Consider the following 22,879-nt stretch of genomic DNA (forward strand, 5'->3'; position numbering starts at 1 on the left):
TGAGTGCTCTGAACCTGAGCCAGTCCTTTAGAATTATCCAGAGTTGGGATAATGGAGAACTAGTCTTTATTTCAGGTTACCCTCAGGATAGGGTTTGACTGTGGAGGAGGCAGCTTTCTTCAGCCAGGGGCAATTTCCCTGGAGGGCTGACAGCTGAAGGCTGAGAGCAGGCAATACTCCCAGCAGCTAGGGAAATACGTTCTTTAGTTTTGAAGGGAGTCAAACAAAAAAGCCAAACCTGTTGCTGTTGAGTCAATTCTGACTCATAGTGACCCTATAGACTATTTAATACTCTTTAACACTATTTAATGTCTCCTTTCTCCTTAAGTCTTCAGTACTTCTTCCTCCTCTGACTTCTCAGCTGTCACCATCTTCTGTCATTTCTCCGAGAAATAAAAACAAGCAGAGGACAATTACCTCATCTTCCCATCACCAAATATGCCAAGCTAACTGTATCTCTTCTCATATATTTGTTGTAAAGTTGACTTGTTCCACTTGTGTACGGGAATTCAACTCCTCTTGCCTTCTTCAAGATTTTGATCCTGCAATTTTATTCTTTCTTCTACATTATCAATTTTCTTCACTCTTATTGAATCATTCCCAAGAGCATACAAGCATGCTGTAATATTCCCCATCTTTAAATAGGACTCTCTCTTGACAAGTCTTCCTACCTCTACCATACCATTTCTTCTTCTCTTTATGGCAAAATATCTCAGAAGAAATGTCTTAATTCTTATTTTTCTGCCTCTCCTTCCTCTGCTCGCATTTTATCTTTAATCAACTCCAGTCAGGCATTTGCCCCCACTAATCTACCAAGTCTACTTTTGTCAGGTCAAGGTTAACAGCGAACTCCTTCCTACCAAATACAACAAGTTAGTGCTCAGCCTTCATCTTACTCAACTTCACAGTTGCAAGTAGCAAAATTGATCATTCTTCCTTTCCTGAAACACTTTTCCAGTTCATTTTCATGATATCACCCTCCCGTGAAGCAAAATGCTTAAATAATGTTGGAAAACTTCTTGTTAAAGAATTCTAATGCCCTGACTTCAAGAGGGATTCAAGCTACATCTAACGCTCATGTGCAGTTACCATCTGTCTTAGTCATCTAGTGCTGCCATAACAGGAATACCACAAGTGGGTGGCTTGAACAAAGAGAAATTTATTTTCTCACAGTCTAGTAAGCTAGAAGTCCAAATTGAGGGTGTCAGCTCCAGGGGAAGGCTTTCTCTCTCTGTTGGCTCTGTAGGAAGGTCCTTGTCCTCAATCTTCCCCTGGTCAAGGAACTTCTCAGGCACAGGGACCCCGTGTCCAAAGGATGCGCTCTGCTCCTGGTGCTGCTTTCTTGGTGGTATGAGGTCCCCAACTCTCTGCTTGCTTCCCTTTCCTTTTATCTCTTGAGAGATAAAAGGTGGTGCAGGCCACACCCCAGGGAAACTCCCTTTACACTGGCTCAGGGAGGTGACCTGAGTGAGGGTGGTGTTACAATCCCACCCTAATCCTCTCAACATAAAATTGCAATCACAAAATGGAGGACATCCGCACAATACTGGGAATCATGGCCTAACCAAGTTGACACATATTTTTGGGGGGATACGGTTCAATCCATGACAACATCTTATCTAAAATTCCTGAGAGAATTGCCTCTACATCTCAGCATGATATGGTCTTATCAAATAGTTATTAAATTCCCTTTGTCTGTTTTTATTGTACATTGTCTGGGATCATTTTTGGAGGCACACAGTATTGTATGGCTAGACCATTTTGTTGATTACCTTAGCAACTTCACTAACTTCTGGCATTTTGATATTATATCATAGTTCTGTGAACCTTGCTAACTGTGGCCCTCCCTCTAGGATCTTAGTTATTCCATAATAACTTTTTATTTATAGACTGACAGATCTTTAGCACTGAAAAGAACCTGATGTATTTCAGAATGTTTTACTAGGAAATAAACAAACTGTTATAAAAATGAGGCAAAGATGGCCTCTATGTATTGGCCCCAGGTTGTTTACTCCTTTATAGCAAATGGAGGCCTATTAGCCCAAAAAAGCCTGCCGGTGCCAAACTAAACAGTTTTTTAGCCACTTAGAGACTGCCTACTTTACATATCCTTCAAAACTGTGCCCAACATCTGTGAGCCATATACAACATAAAACCCAGTAGTTATAAGGACACTCCGCTTCATCTGTCCTTTGGAGCTCTTTGACCCAGAGACTCTCCACATTGCTGCAGAAAGACATTGCATAGAGACACAGTGCTCACCACTTTCTTCTCTTTCCCAGAATTTTCCAAGCCTTCTTCCCCTTTGGTGGAAGACCTCCTACTGTGCATCAGCCCCAATGAATGGCTTGTGATGCAATGGTACTATGTCTTGGTTATATCTTTTCCCATGATCAGTCCTGAATTTCCTCAAACTCACTACACCAGCTTACTGTTACTTTTAAAATAAACGGATCCATGAGTTTTCCAGTGACTCAGTGTAGTCTTTTTTTATCCTTAGAAACTCTTTGTTTCTGAAAAGTATTAGGACTTCAGTGATTATCATAGTGGGAACACTGTATTTGACTAATTACCATTTTCAAGGTACTTTCATGAAGTGGGTGAGAGATTGACTTCTGAGTTCAAATCCTGCATTTAGCATGTTCTAACTGTTTAATAACTGTGCCAGATATTAAACTCTAACCTCAATTTCCTAGATTTTAAAAAGGGGGTAGTGATTAGACCTTGTTTATGGAATTGTATGAAATTTAAAATTAGATAATGCAGATGAAGACATAAAGCATTAGGTTCAGAACTGAGCCTTAAAAAAACTGGTGAAGCTACTGGGACTCAGAGTGGTTATATATGCAGATCATAGGCTAGTAACTGGCAGAACCAGAATTAGAAATCACGTTTTCTATCTTGAATTCCTATGCTGTGCTTATCTTCCTCCCTCTCCCTAACCATTACACTTAAGCAGTCTGAGTAAAACAAACTTAAAGCCATTTCTGAAGATACAACCCCCAGAAAAGACCAAACTCTGTACTTGAAGTCATAGGTTAATTTAATCCTTATCGTGAACTTGTTTGAGAAAGCAGGCGATGCAGTAACGTCCCTCTCCAATAAAGTGATATCCTTCACTGAAACACCGATTATTCTGTCACATGAGATGAATTCCTAGATCAAAGGATGAAAAACATTAATTTCCATCAGACAATAGCACTGTATTTACAGTACAACGTGGGAGAAACTGACTGCACCATCATTTTGTAGCAGATGGATTAAAGGATGTCTTAGTAAAGACACATGAGCAGAGAGGGGCTGGATTCCCTTGATCTCTCTGATAAAAGTTGCACCATGTATAGTGGACACCCAATAAATACTAATTGATATCAACCCAGTTGACACGGAACTCCTTGAAACTCCTTGATTTTGGACACTTAAAGAGAGCAACCCTCTTGGAGAGAGAAATTATAATGGTAGATTTAATCCTCATCCTTCTTGATTCTTAACTGTTACGTCCTACCAGGCATTTTTTTGTAGACATACTTGAAGCTCAGGATGGGATCTAATGTACCAGTTAAATTTGCGCTTAAGCTTCTGTGTTTAATGCATTTTTGCCTTTTCTCTCGGCTTCAGTAGGCATTTGCCTTTTCTAATTTTGTTGCCAAATGATTACTTTCTGGTTGTTCAGTCACTTCCCTGACTGTGATGCTGCTGCTTTTTTCTCCCTCAGATATTGATGAGTGTGCGGCGAAGATGCATTACTGTCATGCCAATACTGTGTGTGTCAACCTGCCTGGGCTGTATCGCTGTGACTGTGTCCCGGGCTACATTCGTGTGGATGACTTCTCTTGCACAGGTGAGCATGTGGAAGCAGTGGTGTCTTTCTAATTCGCTCTTTCTGCGTACCGTATCTGTGATGTTTACGTGCAGCGCCTAGCGCACAGTGGGTTATTTTTACCTGAATAATTCTTCTGATGCATTGTTTCACTTTCACCTTTTGAGAAAAAATAATAATAAAAGAAATTTTATCTGTATAATTTTCTCCCACTCCCAGTGTTTCTGAATCTGTGTATGTGCATGCATGGGTGTGTGTTTTGAAATTGAAATCCCAGTTGCCTCTAGTAACACAGAGATTTAAAGTGTTAGTTCCCAAAATAGAAGAATATCCACCTGTTTTCCTTCTATCCTGATGAAATGTTTTCGCGTACAAGAAAATGTCCTTTTTTCTCATTGGGAGAGACAGGATTTAACTTAAAGGGGTGACCGGAGTACTTGGTAAGTTGAGATTGGACATATAGGAGCCAGTGAAGAATATTTTGATTTCTATATACTTATTGTCAATCTTCTCTGTCTTTTTCTTAATATCACTGGACTAGTCACAGCAAACTGGGACTCCAGGGGCTGTGGCCAGTGTCTCCGTGTGAGCAGTGCTGGCTTTGTGGGGCATGAGGTTTGGGGTCCCCATATACTTTCAGTCACACACAGAGACATGAGAAGTGCATTGGTTAACTGTGGTAGAAAATTCCAGGTCTTCCTTCTCTTGGATCAAATCCATTTAAATAACCAATCTGAAACTTGCAAAAATAAATAAATAAAAGGAAGTACATTGAATGTAAGATTTTAATCATGTTGTACCTTTCCCTAACACTTTTTGGTCTGTCCTAAGACATTGGCATATAAAAATGAAATTCTCTACTCAGAGTATGATGCCACTCTTTTCTCAATATATTTCATCCTGAATGACCTTTTTAGAAGTGAAAGAAGTTGCATATTGTTGTTAGTTGTTGTCAAATTAATTCACACTCATGGAGACCCCATGTGTACAGAATAGAACTGCTTGCTCCATAGGGTTTTCAAGGCTGTGATCTTTCAGAAACACATCACCAGGACTATCTTCCCAGGTGCTTCTGAGTGGGTTCGAACCATCAACCTTTTGACTAGTAGTCTAGCACTTACCCATTTTTAGCACCCTGAACTCCTTGGGAAACATGTAGTATGTCCAGATACCTTCATTGTTGTGTATTTATAAGCAATGGGTTATTCTTTAGCAGGAAGCCCTGGTGGCGTGGTGCTTAAGTGCTACGGCTGCTAACCAAAGGGTCAGCTGTTCGAATCCGCCAGGCGCTCCTTGGAAACTCTATGGGGCAGTTCTACTCTGTCCTATAGGGTCGCTATGAGTCAGAATAGACTCGACGGCACTGGGTTTGGTTTGGTGTTTTTATTCTTTAGCTATGGTGCTAGAAATTTCAGATCGATAACAGTTTTCTGAGGGCCACGGAAGGCCAAACCTCATTTATCCATCTTTTTCATATTACAATTAAAATTCCTAGGGAAACAAGATAGACATTACAGAAACATAGCATTCTGAGACCTAAATATTTTAAGGAGACAAAACTCTTTCAGCGCTGTAAACAAAAGTAGTCCAAGAAAACTGACATTATAGTTGGGTATTACCCTGTTCTTAATAGTAAATCCTGGCCTTGACTTAATATAACCCTAAGATTACAAGGAGCCAGTGAATATCTTCTAGAACACAGGGGCACCACACCATGTGACACAATAAGCCTTAATTAAGGCCCTGCTTTGTCAAAGACATTGTTGAAGTTACATCCACTCTTATTTCTTCACTGAGGAAGGAAGGCCAAAGCCGGTGCTTGTTGAGTGCCTGTTACGGACAGGTGCTCTGCCAGGTGGTTTATACATGGAACACAGTGGAAAATATATTAAGAACTAGGCTCAGAATTCCTTTTAGAAAGTAATCTGTCTTGTTTGGATTAAAAGGTGAAGGTGTAGGCACCCAAGCATGCCTCCCCTTCCAAAGAAAACCCAACCAGTTGCCATTGAGTCTATTCTAACTCATGTTGGCCGCATGTATGTCAAAGTAGAACGTGCTTCTTAGGATTTTCAATGCTTGATTTTTTTTTGGAACTAGATTCCCAGACCTTCTTCTGAGGTGCCCCTGGGTGGACTTGAACCTCTTATCTTTCAGTTAGCAGCTGAGCGCATTCACCATTTGTAGCACCCAGGGAGACCCTCCCCCTCCAAAAACAAATTGCAAAAAAAAAAAAAAAAAGCTATATACACACATTCTTTTGTTTCTGTGTGTGTGTGTGTGTGTACACGTGCATGTATGTAGTTTGCCTGAGAGGGAAGAGAAATGTTAGAAAGAATAAAAGAGAGAAAAACGGGGAGAGGAGAGAGGAACAAGAAGGCTGGGCACTGTAGTGGGCAGAGGGCCAGTAAAAACTACGCAGTGATCCAACAGAAGGGTAGCTGAAAGGATTTTTAAAGATAGAAATATTTAATGTGAGGTTTTATGCTGTTTTGCTATGAGCTGGAAATCCTCTGCTTGACCCTCAAAACTTCAGTAAAGTCTACTCCACCCTGAATGCTAGATGAGATCTTCTGCTCCCCCAGGGCAACCCCTGCCCTGCCCCCCCGACCCCCGCCATAGAATGCAGGTCAATGTGGTAAACTACACAGATGGCACCTGTAGATATAGGGCCCTGGGACCTCAGAGGCAGAGGTGACCGCTGGAAGCTAACCATTCCTGCCCCTCAACACACACTTGTACATCATCCTCACCACTGCTGCAGAAATCTTGATGACAGCTTTGGACTTCCATAGGTTATAGAATTTGGGTAAGATCTTTTTCTTTAAAAAATCCTTCCATTGATCCCAGATTTCCTTCTACCTACTACACCATTTCTCTGCTTCCCTTCACAACAAAACTTCCTAATTTAATTGCCTGTGGTTATTGTGTTCATGTATCATCCTTACATACCCTCGCCAAGCACTGCTGTGGGGTTTCTGTTCTTACCATTCACCAAGACAATGTCTGTCAAGGTCAGTAATGATCTCCATTTTGCCAAATCCCATGTTCATATCACATGATCTCTCAGCAGCATCTAACAGAGCTGTCCACCCTTCCTCTTTGAGACACTTTCTTTTCTCGGCTTTTGTGATATTCCTTTTTCTTCTATATCACTGGCCACTCCTGCCCAGTGTCCCTAGCTGTTCTTCCTCCTCTGCTGATACTTAAAGGTTGGAGTGCCCTAAAGTTCTGCCCTGGACCCTCTTCTGTTTAACTATATATTCTTTTTAGATGTCTTCATTCAATCTTATGACTTTTACAGCATCAATATGTCAGTGACTGCTAAATTTATGTATCTCCAGTTCCAATCTTTCTCTTGAGCTTTCTCCTCTTATATTCAACTTGACATCTACACGTAGATGTTTCATAGGCATTTCATACTTAACATGTATAAGACAAAACTCTTAATTTCCTTTCGCTTATGTAAACCTCCTCTTCTAATTTTCCCCGTTTCAGAAACCACACATAGGCTCCTTGGAAGAAAGACCTGGCGATTTGCTTCCAAAAGGCCACAGCCATTGAAAACCCTAAGGAGCGCAGTTCTACTCTGCAACACATGAAGTCACCATGAGTCAAAATTGACTCTACGGCAACTGTTTTTTTTTTTTTAATTAAGTACCATGATGTTGGAAGCATAAGCAAAATGCAATAAGAAGAAAGATCCTTGATTGCCAGGATGGAGTATTTCGAAGGTTTTTTGCCAGCCAGGGAGAACTACTGGAATTTACCAAGGCTTGTGAGCATGAAGAAACCCTGGTGGCATAGTGGTTAAGTGCTACGGCTGCTAACCAAAAGGTCGGCAGTTCGGATCCACCAGGTGCTCCTTGGAAACTATATGGGGCAGTTCTCCTCTGACCTATAGGGTTGCTGTGAGTTGGAATCGACTGTATGGCAATGGGTTGGTTGGTTGGTTGTTAGCATGACAGTGGTTGGATTGGGTTAGTATTTTACAGTGGGGGTATGGATTGGACAGAGGCGAACTAGGAGGCAAGCATTCTCCCTGGAGGTCATTTCTCTTCCTGGTCAATTTCAAGGACCTCCTTTAGATATTCTCATAATAGGCTTGAGCCTCTGGAACCCTGACATTTACCTTGGTGTCCTGAAAATAAGCCTGTGAGGCCAAATGTGATCTTTACTCTGTCAACTAGAGCAGTCCCCACCTTTAATCTCTGCTTTTTCTTTCTCATCACAGAAGACCACCTCCCCCAAGGTGATTGATAAATACTGTGTATAATAGATGTCTGCCATTGTAAGGTGTCTTTTCAGATGTTTCGTTTTCAGAAGACAGCTTACTGGGAGAAATTGACAGGCCTAAAGACATCCTTTGTTTGCCCTGAGTCCCTGATACAACATTTCTTATTTATTGACATTCCTTATTTTCAAAGATCATTCTAGTCTCTCTCACAATCAATTTGTACCTGCCACTGTTAAAAATGGTTTTTCTAGTATGTCAAGGTCATTTCTTTCTTTTTTTTTTTTCCTTCTTTCTTTTGCTATAGTGTGTCATTTAGCCTGACATTAACTTTTTAGAAGTAGTAGTCATACTGAAAAATTTGTTTTGACCAAAATTAATGAACCTAGAGTTAAAGAAGATATATCAGGTTTAGTGATCCATTGATTTATTAAATGACTGACTTATTCATTCATTCATACATCAAATATACAATTAGTGTCCTTCAGGAGTGTTAGGAAATATGGCTGCTGAGATGAGCAAATACTACAGTTCTGTGCCCAGGGAGTTCATGGTTAATGATACACCATCTCGAAATGGGAAAACTCAAGTGTTTGTTCACTAGTACGCAAGCTCCAGCATTTGCCAAATTGATCTGTCATCAAAGTTATAGCGGAGTTTTGATAAGCGTTGTGTATCTAACCCCATGTAGTGGTTGCTCCCTGACAGGTTCCAAAGGAGGGTCACTAAAATAGCCTCGGCCCCCAAGAACAGCCCTTTCAGAAGACTGCGCCTGAGACAGTAGATGCTAAGCATGATACTGGAGGGAAAGGCAATGTAGCCAAAACAGAAAATAAACTGTAGCCCTTACCCATTTTTTCCCCCTTGTTAAACATAAGAAAAAAAAAAAATCATGTCTCAGGAGATAAGAAAACTCAGAAGGTTCAACATTGAGAGTGATTATCTAGAACTTAAAAGTGTGCTAAAACTTAACTGTTCCCCTTTGGAGGGCTTCTCTGTCATGACCATGGATTAAACGAGAGTCCCTATTTTTTTCTAGAAGAATTCGCCTCGACCTTTGAAAAGGTGAAATCTGTAACATTAGACCTTTAACACTGGGGGAGTTTTGGGCCTTGAAATTTTGTATGAGTCTCAATCACTTTCTTGTGTAAGAGGTCCTTAGAATTGCTCTGGCTCTTTTATGAATTTTGAAATTTTTTTGAGAGGTGATTTTTTTCTCCCCAATACTCTTGATTTTTGGAATGGTGAGCCTGCTTGATTTATTGGTCTTTGAGTTTCATTTATCTCCAGTTAATTTCCCCATGTTTAGGCCGTTTGATAAGATGTTATCATTAGATACGCAGGGAGCTTTAAAGTAGGGTATTTGTGATTTACAACAAACACATGCAGCAGTAAGACAGGTACTTGATGGTAATGGCTAAGCATTCATTTTCATGCCAAAAACTTCTCATGAAGGTAAGAAATGAAAGGAACAAGTAAGATAACAAATATCCCTTGTGATTTCCATTACCTTGCTAAAAGGATTTTTATTTTCTTGATATGGGCATGGAGGAAACCTTGAAGGAAGTATAGATTTGCAGTTCACTGAACAAGCTTAGTTAGAGAGTTAGATATAATAGTCTGTTCATTTAACAGCTTAAATTAAGTGCTCTATAATGAAAAGAGGTTAAGCAACGGTTTAAATGCCTTAGGAGTAAAAGTAAGCTGTTAGAAATTTTAGACTAGCTTTCTGGAAAATACTCCCCCCCGCCCAAAGTTGATGAAACAGAACATTCTCAGATATAAGATACCTAATACATTCTCATTGAGCAGAGCCATATAAAATAGAGTTAAAACAGAACACTCTCCAACTTTATAGAAATAGGCAGTAAATTATCCACGGGCTATTCTTATCTTTCGAAGACCATGTATGTGAAAAACAAATGCACGTGCTTGCTTTTGAACACCCTCATCCTTGTTTACTTTGGCTGGCTGACAGCATCAGGAGACTAGTTACCAGTCCCTCTACTCTCAGCCCCAGAAGAGGGGATACAGCTGTAAGAATGAAACTCAGGTAATGGGACTGTAGACTAATTTGGTTTTAGTGAAAGATGCTTTAGCAAATGCTTTAGCATGTAGAACTACTTTGTATTTATTAAAGATACCAGAAACCGTTTATTGATTAATTTTTCTTGCTATTAATTTTTGATATCGTTCAATAGAACAAGAAAAGTCAAAGTAAGACATGCCTCTTTAGAAATTTCAAATCTGCTTAAAGTTCTGATGCTATGAGATATATATATATATATTTTTTATTGTTGTTTTCATTGCTTTGGCTGGTTATTTCTCTTTATTTTCTTGTTTAAATAGTTGGTTAGGTCTGAGTTTTTCTGTTTTGTTTTTAATATACGTATTTTTTTTGGTCTCAGGGGAAGCGTGTGACTGTACCAAAATCAGAATTTCTAAATCCTTGTCCTTGAGGGCAGAGATTCAGCCCTGACCTTGGGTTAGAGTCAATTGGGATGTTTTGTAAAAAAAAGAATGCTTGGGACCTATCCCTAGAGATTTTAGTTTTCGTTTGCTCTAGGATTGGGCCTGAAATTTGCTGCTTTTATTTAAATGTCCGAGTGATTCTAATAAGCAATGAAGGTTGAGAGCCACTGCTTTTACAGAACAGAGAGGGCTGGAGAGAATATTTGAGGGAGAAGGATTGTATACTAGAAAAGGATTCCCTTGAGTGACAGTGGGTGACATGGGGCTGGGGAGGTAATGAAAGCAGAGACTCGCATGGTCCATGGAGAAAGGGCCCTGCCTCCGAGGCAGCACTTCTAGAATGTGTCAGATTCTGGAGAGAGACCATCTGTGGGGTGTGCCTCAGAAGACGCCTCACAGGGAGATCTGAATCTTTACCTGTGACATGGTTACTGCTGTGTCTCAAAGTCCTGGCAATCCATGTGGCAACTCCATGGTGACCTGTGTGGTTCATGGGCCCATGACGAGACTATTCTCTTTTTACCAATGTCTTGGCCACTTGGAATCCCCTGGAGCCATGACAGAGTCTGAAATAAATGGGGAACCCTCAAAATACGTAAGGTGACATTTCTACTACCTCACTACTCCCAGAAAAGTAGGAGCTCAGAGTCATTCATTAAGTAAAATTGAAGAAATTACAGACAGATACATTACTTGCACATATGAGTTTATGACTGGGCTTTTCGACCCATACACATGAAAAAAACAAAGATAGCAAACGGAGAAGACAGAAGAATGGTAAGAGACCCTTCTAAACAGCAGTTGTGGAATGAAAACTCATAGAAAGTTTACTTTTCCAGGTTAATTTTAGTTTTCTATATATAGTCATAGAAAAGGAGCCCTGGTGGCGCAGTGGTTAAAGCACTTGGCTGCTAACCAAAAGGTCTGCAGTTTGAATCCATCAGCTGCTCTGTGGGGAAAGATGTGGCAGTCTGTTTCCATAAAAATTTACAGCCTGGGAAACCCTATGGGGGCAGGTCTGCTCTGTCCTGTAGGGTTGCTGTGAGTCAGAATTGACTCCATGGCACTGGATTTGGTTTTTGGTTAGTCATGGAAAAGCCAAAGACCAAATATTTATTGCATTTAGGAACAGTAGTGTTAAGATAATGCTAAGGCTTATTAAAACCAGCAAATATGTCTTCAAGAGGATATCGAAAGGCATTTTCCTTGAGGTTTCAGAATGAAAATAACCCTAAAGGACTTGTCCAGTGTTTTGCTCATTTGTTGGGCTTAAGTGGGAGTTCCTATTTATTCCAACACATACTGTAAAGGGCTGCTGCAGACAAACCAGGATAAACAGTGGAACATGCCCCCGGAGTTTTATGCCCAAACCTATTAAGTACTGTGTTGCCCTTGAACCAAATTCATCATAAAAGGCTTGCTAATGTTTCTGTACACTCTTTTGTTGGAATTGTGCATTCAGAATCACAATTAAGCTGTGACATAAAGAAGGAGTTTGATTAAGAATGCTTTAGCAATTGCAACATTGTTAAAGCTAGGCTTGCCGCCCACTTATATACACCTTCACATCACACAATGAGTGGACATTATGCTTTAAGAACCTAGAGTTCCATCTTAAATTTCCATCTTAAAGACCTGGTAAATACATATGTATAGTTATTTTCATACCTTTCTAACATACAATGAAGGGGCCTTTGACCTTTGTTTCCCTTCTCCAAGATAATTGAGTATATAGACTAGTCTTGGGCCAACAGGACAGCTCTAGTCTCATGTTTAAAGTCAATTGCATAATTTCTACTGGCTGTAAGCTTTGGCTGTGCTACTTGTTTACTCTATGAACTAGAAAGGCATTTTAATTCTTGGCTTCTTCATCGGTATCCCCTGTACATCCTCACATAGTTGTTACAAGGATAAAGTGAGACAGTTTATGTGTATCAGTTCAGAGGTTTTCAGCTGCAAGAATCAGAAAACTGACTCAACTGGCTTAAATGATAAATTTATTCTTCCATAACAGAAAGTCAAGAGGGACAGTGTTTGCAGATGTAGTTAATTCAGCTGTTCCATGTTATCAGTGACAGATTTTTTTTCCATCTTTTCACTTTGTTCTTTTTAGCACGATGGTTTTGAAAATTGATCTAGATCCTCTCAAGGCCTCTCAATGGCTGGAATAATTCCATGTATAACATCCTCAGTTAATCTTGTCTCCAGGTCAGAAGGGAAAAAAGGATTTTCTACCTGTTGTCCTTTTTTAAGACCAAAGATGACTTTATCAAAAGCCCTATCACAACAGATTTGTTTTCATGTCTCATTGGCCAACATTGTTTAACATACCTATTTCTAAAATGTGTTGTGGAAAGACAAATAGAATTACCTTGAATTAAGATTGGTTGGTCACCTGGGCTGGGACAGGTCTCACTCTCCTTTATAGTACTTGAATAGCTTAAAAAAAAAAAAAAAAAGCTTACAGCTAAATAAAGTTTGGGTTCCACTGTCAAAGAATGAGGCACTGCGTGTGTGTGTGGGGGGGGGGGTAGGGGTCGGCGGGGTGGGTATGGTATACCAACAGCATCTATTAGAGTAGATTTTAAAGCTTTAAAAACATTTTTTCAAGTTTAGGAGTAATCAAGAGAAAAGCAAATTAAACATGGCAATTAGATACCAATTATTCTAAATTTGTGTATGTATCTATCTGTGTAGCTATATATATTTACATATATGCCAATCACTCATTCTGGAGATGGTTCAGAAAATAGGCACACCTATACAGTGCTGATGGGAATATAAATTGATACAGCCTTTCTTGAGGGTAATTTGCCAATGTGTAGCAAAATGCTAAGAGAGATTTATTTATAGCAATTTATTCTAAGGACATAACCAGTCACATGCGTTATTTATGTAAGAAAATTTTCATTTTGGCCATTTATTTCATTTGTTTTTTTAGAAGAAAAAAACAAACAAAACTTGAAGCAGCCTAAATATGAATGGATAGAGGTTTGATCAAACAAATTATAATATATCCATACAGTAGAATATAATGCAACTATGAAAAGAATGCTTAGAAGACTATTCAGTGTTCAATGTCAATAAAAAAATTCTCACTATATAGTATAATGAGGAAATTGAAACCAGTATGTACACTATTTTTCCAATTAAAGTAAATAAAATTATGTATGGACACATATACACATGCACACACACACACGCACACAAACTTACGTGCATTTGCTGACACAGACACATAGACACACAGGCAGGGACTATCCCCCCAAATAAACAGATAATGGAAGGTATTTTCTTTTTCTTTACCCTTTTATATATTTTCCAAATTTTTAATGAAATGCAATACAATATGATGAATCTGCATTACATTTTGTTATCAGAAAAGTGTTATTAAAATATCAGAAAGCATAACAAGGTAGGCAAAAGGGACATTGGGTTTTTTCCCCAAAGGCTCTTAAGTATGATCCCACTAAATTCAGATGTTTAAAAAGTATTTATGACTTGGTTTAATGCTAACTCCTTTCGTCCTTGGCGACATAGAGTATGGGTCTGGATTAAAGAGATCAAAAGCAGTGGCTTTGCTTCATCATGTTCCTGGGGTATTTGAATGGCCAACATGACGGTTGAGGAACATTACGGATTATGACACTGTTACCTTCCTTTGGGCATTGTAGAGAGTGAGCCGATATCTAGGCCCTACCTGCCTGATCTTTCATAAGCCCTTTTGGCAGTGTTTACAGAATCAAGGCAGTTAGTTGGTCCAGATTTTTTCTGAACTGGGTCCAAGACAAGGAGGGGGAGTCTCCAGGGGAGACGGAAAAGACCCAGGCTTTACATAGCAATGCAACCATTGGATGAGAATCAGGTAACAGATTCTAGTCCTGTCCCTGCCACCAGCCTGCTGAATGAATGACGCCAAGTCAATATTTTTCTTTGGATTTTGAAAGATTAAAGTTTAACTAGCTAGTTTTCCAACTATGATCCATGGAGCCTGTGGAATCATGGGATATCAAGAAGGTGCCTCTGGGACCGACCCCAAATGCAAAGAGAGAGTATGTGGGACAGGAGAGATTGAGGGAGCGGAACTTTGCTACCCCACTTCAGCTTTGCCAAGAAGGGCTGGGATTCCAAATAAGGTTTCTTTTGAAAAGAGTTCAGCTGCTTAAAAAGAAAGAAAGATAACTTTGCAAACTACTACTTTTCTAATTCCGTGATTCTGTAAGACATGGTTTCTGACGTCCAGGAGATTATGGTCTCATTGGGGGCTATAAAATTTACATTTTAGGAGAATGATTTAATTGGGCATGCAACCGAGTGCTAGATTGTGAAGTATGGACGGTAAATGCTACGGGAAAGAGCGTCAGTGCTGGGACAAAAAAGAGCATTAATCGCTGTCTGGTAAAGAGAATGTTTTCTACCACAGAATGTCTGCCTGAAGGGGTTTGAGTTGGTGTTCCTTAGGAGGTGGCTGGTGTTTTAGAAAGAGATCCATCCTGGTGTTCATTGATCTAAAATATGACTTACCGGTGACCTGCGTAGCAGTGGAAAGAACAGAAGGCTCGTAGTGTGGCAGGCTAGGTTCCTGCCCCAATTCTGGCATTTATTGGCAGTGTGACCTTGAATTAAGTTCAGGGAAATGAGCATACCTTCCTTCCAGAATTTTATGAGGAGTAAATGAGACAGTATTTGTAAAGTGTTTGGAAGAGGGTGTTTTGTTGTTAGCTGCCCTCAAGTAAGCTCCCAACTCATGATGACACTATGCGCAATGGAGTGAAATGCCGCCCTGTCCTGTGCCATCCCCAAGATCAGTTACAGATCAGATTGTTCTGAACCGTAGGGTTTTCACTGGCTTATTTTCAGAAGTAGATCACCAGGCCTTTCTCCTTAGCCTGTGTTAGGCTGGAAGCTCTGCTGAATCCTGTTCAGCATTATAGCAACACACAAGCCTCCGTGGACAGACAGATGATGGAGGAGAGCATAGCACAGAGTGAATGCTCAATAAATGTTAGCTCTTTCAATCTCTTTTACAGGTGAGGAGTCTAACCTGAGGCATAGGGAGGTTAAGGAACTTGTCCAAGGCCAAGGGTAGACAATGGAGGAGCCGAATAGGAATGCAGGCCCTCTAACTCCAGGGATTCACCATGACCATTGTGCAACCTTCCTCAGAACTCTTTTGAAGATGCTCGTAAAGTGCTAATGTAAGGTTTGTTATGCAGGTGCTCAGTAAACAGTCATTACTAAAATGGCAGAAAGATCCTGGGTCTTGGGGCCAAGGGAATCCATATTTAACCCATAGCTCTGCCACTTATAAACTTTGGGACCTTGAGCAGATTGCTGAAGTGCTCTAATCCTCAGTTTATAACACCAAGAGAGAAGGTTGGCTTTTAAAGGTCAAACATATGAAAGAGCCCAGACTGCCTCTTAGAAGGTACTCAGTGTTTAAGTCCTAAGACCTGTTTGGAGTACCCGGGTTGTGCACTCTGCTGCTAACCAAAAGATTGGAAGTCAGTCTATCCAGAGGTACCTCTGAAGAGTGGTCTGACAATCCGCATCTGAAAAATCAGCTGTTGAAAACTCTGTGGAGCACACTTCTACTCTGATGCACTTGGGTTCACCACCGTTCACCAAATTTCCTTCTCCTAGTTCTCCTTACCAGTGGCTCTTGAAGCATGTCACAGGACACCAAGGCATCTCGAAATACATTTGGAAAGCCACTCGTCTGGAGACTTGAGAAACCCAGTCTATGTAGAGTGTCTAGATTCTGGGAACATGAGCCTGCAGGCAGAGGCTTTAGCCTGATGGGTTAGGAAGGAAGCCAGTGGGAAGTGAACTTCACAACAAAGTTTGTAACTAGCAAGGAATCCATTCCTTAAAGAAAAAATACCACCTTCTGGAGTTACGAGTCTTGAGTTTCTTTGGAGTATGTTTGGTAAGCTCCCTGTAAAAATTCCAGTTTGCTCTTCTCTATCCTACAAGTGTCTCTAGTACCCTCTGGTGGTATGAAGTACCTGGGCTTCATGGCCGTTATATGCCTCTGAGACACCTTTCACTCATTTTGGGTTCATGGCTGGTTTCCTAAGGGTTGAGAATGTTAGAAGTTGGGCCACTGGAATGATGACTAGGTCTCCACATTTAATTCTGCAGGTGAATGTGCCAAGTCTAGAATCAGGGCCAGAAAAGATCTCTAAGCAACAAGGGAGCCTTTCTTTTTTCTTTATTTTTACATCTGTGGTTTTCCATTTTCCCTGCTGTTGATAAATAATTCAGAAAAGAAAAAAATCTTACAGTTCCAACTTTTTATTGCAGAGGACAAATACATTATGTGACCAGTCCCCGAACACCCACAGGCAGGAAGGTCAGTATTTTGTACTTGTTGGCTGGCACTATGTTCTTTGGGGCTTTGCAGTCAATTGGCTTTATCCTTGTAATCTAAAAGCAAATTAAAGTCTGCATGTTTGAAATGCACAGAAGGAATGCACAGATGTTGTGGCAGTCCCTAAGTGGGTTGCTCAGCAACAGGTAATAGATAAACCAGTGGGCATTGGTGTGCTGTACAGTTTGGCTCAGAAGGAAAGATTATCTGACAGCATCTGATGACATCGGGTCTTTGGAACCCAAGTGACAGTACTACACTGGGTATCCAGAAACTAGTGCAGGCTGACAGGTCAGGAAGGATATCAGGATGCCTTGTGTTGGAATATTTACCTTCTGCAACTAGGATATGCCTGCTCACCTGACTATCATACTCATTTATTCACTTCTTGGAACTCATCTCTAAAGCAATAATAAATGATTATTAATAAAAACAATATTATAATAATAAAGTCAGAAGCTGGACTCTATGGATGTAATTGCTTGGATGATTTACGATTATAAACAGTGCTACTCCTCCTATGTTAGGAAAGTAGTTTGGATCAATGTTCATGACGAGTGCTGATGATTAGTTGACAAAGGGAATGGGGTAAAGGGGGAAGAACAGTCGAGGTTACCAAAGAGGCTTATTTTAATATATACTAACACAGTACGTGACCTTGGACAGGTCATTTCATCTCTTCAGGTCTCAGTTTCATCATTTGTAATAGGTGAATATTAGATTATGAATTGACTCTCAGAGGTTCCATTAAGATTTTATCTCTTTGTAGCTGAGCACCATGGCTTTTCATTTCTTAATCCTCAGGGCCTGCCAATAATGATAAGGACTTGTTATTGTTAGGTGCCATCGAGTCGGTTCCGACTCATAGCAACCCTGTATACAACAGAATGAAACACTGCCTGGTCCTGTGCCATCCTCATGATTGTTGTTATGCTTGAGTCCATTGTTGCAGCCACTGTGTCAGTCCATATCCTTGAGGATCTTCCTCATTTTCTCTGACCCTCTGCTTTACCAAGCATGATGTCCTTCTCCAGGGACTGATCTCTCCTGATAACATGTCCAAAGCACATGAGACGAAGTCTTGCCATCCTTGCCTCTACGGAGCATTCTGGCTGTACTTCTTCCCAGGCAGATTTGTTCATTCTTCTGGCAGCCTGCAGTATAGTCAGTATTCTTCGCCAACACCATAATTCAAAGGCATCAATTCTTCCTCAGTTGTCCTTATTCATTGTCCAGCTTTCGCATGCATGTGAGGTTATGGAAAATACCATGACTTGGATCAGGAGCATCTTAGTCCTCAAAATGACATCTTTGCTTTTCGACCCTTTAAAGAGATCTTTTGCAGCAGATTTGCCCAATGTAACATGTCGTTTGATTTCCTGACCACTGCTTCTGTGAGTGTTGATTGTGGGTCCAAGTAAAATGAAATCCTTGACAACATCAATCTTTTCTCTCTTTATCATGATGTTGCTTATTGGTCCGTTTGTGAGGATTTTTGTTTTCTTTATGTTGAGGTGTAATTCATACTGCAGGCTGTAGTCTTTGATCTTTATTAGTAAGTGCTTCAAGTCCTCTTCACTTTCAGCAAGCAAGGGTGTGTCATCTGTATAATGCAGGTTGTTAATGAGTCTTCCTCCAATCCTGATACCCCATTCTTCTTCATATAGTCCAGTTTCTGTGATTATTTGCTCAGCATGATAAGCACTTAGTTGTTCCATTATTTTTATTTTTTTGCTTAAGTACGTATCTATACTCTTTTGGAAAATTATAATTTTGTTTTATTTATAAAACTGCGTTTCTAAAGCTGCCTTCTATTTTTATCTTTAAATCTTTTAAAATACGTTTTAAAAGAATGTGAACATCATCCCGACATAGTCTTGCTTTGGTGGTGTTTTTGTCGCTGAATTATTTCGTGTATCTGTTCCGTACTGACTCAGGCCGTAATGATGTTTTATTAACCACTATTGACTTGTGACTTAGAATTATCAAGTGATCAAAGGACCTTCCCTTGCACATCGGAGACCTCTGTGAAGGGGAACTGGAGACACAGGTTCAAGGGTGGACTGCTGGTCTCTCCTGTGAAGTCATTTTCATGCTGAGCTTTATAGATATTTTTGACGACTTGTTGGCAAATGTCACTCCCCTAGCATTCACTCTGCTCTGTGTTTGAACTGGTGCCCACAGAGCCAAAGCAGCAACACAAATGCTTTATGATATAAATGATAATGGGCAGCAGTTGTGCCTTTCCTCAAGGCTGGCTTGTGTGGGTGCCGGGCATAAAAAGAGTCGGAGCTCTCCAGGCATGCAGAGACCCACGCTGAAGTCTTAGCTTCGACTGGTACTCGTTTTATGCCTTTGGACAAGGCCCTTTACATGACTGTTCCCTTTCTTCTTTGGAGAAATGAGGGTAGAGGCTTCTGTTATAGGTTTGCAAAGTCTGTCATTCTAAGTGCTATGAGTGACCTAAAAGGTCAGAGGAAAGATGGCCCTTCAGGCTAGATGATCAAAGAAAGCTCCTTTAGAATTAGTAGTTTTGGAGCTGTGGGGTAAAATTTTTTGTTGTGGTTCTTAGAATTTGGAGGAGGGACAGAATCAAGGTATGGCGGGACAAAGACTCAAAACCTGTTCAGTTAATGGAGAGTGTTTAGTTCATTGGGGAAGAGATATGGAGTCCTGGTGGTGCAGTGGTTAAAGCGATCGACTGCTAACCAAAAGGTCAGCAGTTTGAAGCCACCAGTGGCACCCTGGGAGAAAGCTGAGGCAGCCTGCTTCCGTAGAGATTTACAGCTTAGAAGCCCTATGGAGTTGCTATGAGTCGGCATTGACTCCAGCATTGACTCCACCGCAGTAGGTCTGGGCTTTTGTTTTTTGGGCTTTTGCTTTTTGAGGGGAAGAGATACCCTTGAAAGGACGGGTACCCTTAACCAAAGGTATCTGTGCTCTTTTTTGTTTCTTTGTTTTCACATTCCTGGTTTTGACATTTCTGATAATCACTCTTTAAGAGCAAATATTTGTCGAGTGTCAGGTCTGTTCCAGATTCTCTCTTATGTGCTGAGGATAAAGTGGTGAGCAAGACAGGGTTCCTGCTCTCAGGCAAGAAGTTTTTTGAGACTCTTACTCCCTCTGTGCTCAGTTAGGACACCAGCATTACAGAGCTGACCTGGACAGAGAAAGCATTTCAACTTTAGTTTTCAATACCTTTTGAGAGAAGTGTATTTGCATAATGCAATAACCTGCTTAAGCAAGCATACGTTAAAATGCAAAGTCCAAATACATGAGCATTGGGGATATTATTTTATAATGCTTTGGAGCTAGCACAACTAGGTTTACTAGCTAACTGAACTTGTGCAAATGATTCTATTTCCCTGGACTTTGATCTCTTATCTGTACAATGTATGTCACATTGGGCTTTACTTCATAGGGTGGCTTTGAGGATTAAATGAGGTATCAATGTAATATACTTTATCTAATGCTCACCATCAGACTCAGCACGTACTAGGTATTACAGTTATTATCATGATTTTAATTTATTTTTGTTTTCCACTTTATATTTAACATAGAATCACAGTATTTCTTAAAAACGGTGGGGCAGGGGTGGAAATACTACTGCCAACACTGTAACAGTACTGTCACCTTTACTGGTTTCTATTCAACCCAGAGAGCTGCTTGGTTAATGGGAGACTGTGGATAAGATGAGCAATATTTGTTTGTTTGTTTTTAAGTCATCTCTTTGTAGCTTCCTAGAGTGGTAAGAAGGAAATTAAAATTATTCGTTTCCCCTTTGGTATGATGGTGATTGTATTTCTTAGGAATGGATAGATATGTCCTGTGAGTGTTAACTCGTGAAGGACCAAAGCAGAGATATATGCCATTGACTGGTGAAGTTGAGCTGTTCAGAGAACCGATGATGACAATTCAGGTGGCGGTGTGTATATACTGATTGGATTCACCGACAGAATGGATCGTGCAAGGTACAGAGCTGAGCCCCGGCTTTGGAGCTGGAAAGATCTGAATTTCCATCTTACCTCCACATCTTGTGTGACCTGCAGCAGGTCACTTTAACCCTTCTGAGCCTGTTTCCTCATTTGTAAGATAGGAATGATAACAAAAGTAGTACCCTTTTCATAGGCATGTGTGAGGATTACGTGGGCTTATAAATGTTAAAGGTTTAGTGGAAGTATGGCATATACCCAAAAACCAAACCCATTGCCAGTCAAGTCGATTCCAACTCATAGCGACCCTATAGGACAGAGTAGAACTGCCCCATAGAGTTTCTAAGGAGTGCCTGGTGGATTTGAACTGCCGATATTTTGGTTAGCAACCGTAGCACTTAACCACTACGCCACCAGGGTTTCTATGGCACATAGAAACAGCAAATAAAACATATGACAAGATATCTCACAATATCTAGAACATAGTAGTTGCTCAGTAAATATTAGTCTCTTCTTTCTCCTCAGTTACTTTATCTGCTATAGTTTGATAAGGTAGATTTGAAGTAAATTGTTTGAGACATTGCCTTTTACATTTTTAGAAGTAGTAGTTCGCAGTGCTTGGTCCTAACTTCAAGTTTTATTTTGGTGCCTGAGTCCTTGCAAACTGTTTTCAGATTCTAACAGCTAAGCCCCTCCCCACTGTCATGGCTAGAATGTAAAGGTTGCCTTTTATTCACATGATGTTTTCTGCTGTCCTTCAAATTTCAAATGAGTGCCGGTTATAAAACCCAAAACAAAACCCATTGCCATCCAGTGGATTCCAACTCATAGTGACCCTACAGGACGTAGTACAACTGTCCCATAGGGCTTCCGAGGAGTGGCTGGCGGATTCGAACTGCTGACCTTTTGGTTGGCAGTTGTGGCTCTTAACCACTGTGCCACCATGGCCCCTTGCACCCTATAAGTAGATAGAAATACAGAACTGGATCGCTGGTGAGAGGTATTTGAGATAGGGATGTGAGTCATTCTGATACAGGCCTATGAATAGGAACGAGAAAGCGTGTGGAGAGAAGTGCAGAATGTTAGAGAACCCCAATAGAGACCTGGAGGAAGAAGCAGCAAGGATAGCAAAAGTGGCAATAAAATGAAGAAACTATAAAATCAAAGGAAGAAAGAGCTAGTGGTCAGTGGTGTTACTAGAGGATTATACAGAAGGTCAGGAGGTTGAAGACATAAAAAGCTCCATTAGATTTGCCAAGAAGAGGGTCATTGGCAGTATTTCACGGAGCAGAATCATTGATGTCTTAGATGATAAGATTTAAAAAGAGATAGCTTGAGAGAGACTTGGACAGTGGGTAGAATCTGGAGGATTTTGGCAGCAAAGAGAAACAATTGGAGAGAAACCTGAAGGGGACAGCTAAGTCAAATGAGAGATATTTTCTCCTCCTCAACCCAAATTTTAAGATGAAGAATATTTGAAGGCTAAGTGGTAAAGTGAGTTGAAGGTATTTAAGAAGGAGATACCATTGCAGGCAGGCAGAGTACATGTGGATGAGCTGACTTTGTTGAAAATGTTAGAACCTTTTATTCTAAGGCTGAAAGGAAGGTTTAGAGGATAGAAGCAGGGAGAGGAGTCTTTTGTGAAGGCCGAGTGTACTTGGAGGGATCTACACCTGGCAATGCGCTGGCCCCATCTTTTCATTCAGTACATTTTCCATAATATATTTTCCTTTCATTTTTCAGAACCAATGAAAGCCAGTTCTGTTCTGCGTAAATATAAATGTAGGGTTTCTCCCCGGAGGAACCTTTGAAATATAGTACACAGTTTATTGCCCTGTCACATTTTCAGCACTTTGTTTTGCCAAGGCATTTTGCTCTCTGAAGATGACAAGGACCTGATGGCATTGCTAAGCTTCTGTATGGGTGGCATTTAATTCCTGTTCTCTCAGTGCTCTTGGGGGAAATCTCTTCATTGCTCCCTCAGTCTCCCCATCTGCAAAGCTGGTATAAAACTGCCCTTCTGCTCCCTAGGGCATGCAGAGATTACTAAG

The 22,879-nt window shown here is 40.5% G+C and overlaps 1 protein-coding gene across 3 annotated transcripts in view; it reads left to right on the forward strand.

Moving 5' to 3' along the window:
• The window catches only part of NELL1 (neural EGFL like 1), an 851,548-nt gene that overhangs the window by 401,490 nt on the left and 427,179 nt on the right, over positions 1-22,879 (forward strand). For all 3 annotated transcript variants that reach the window (XM_049890717.1, XM_049890719.1, XM_049890718.1), the window contains one exon: positions 3,716-3,841. In XM_049890717.1, coding sequence (XP_049746674.1) covers positions 3,716-3,841 — 126 coding nt within the window. The remainder of the gene's footprint in view (positions 1-3,715; positions 3,842-22,879) is intronic.

This window comes from Elephas maximus, chromosome 7, assembly GCF_024166365.1.
Source record: "Elephas maximus indicus isolate mEleMax1 chromosome 7, mEleMax1 primary haplotype, whole genome shotgun sequence".
Taxonomy (NCBI): domain Eukaryota; kingdom Metazoa; phylum Chordata; class Mammalia; order Proboscidea; family Elephantidae; genus Elephas; species Elephas maximus.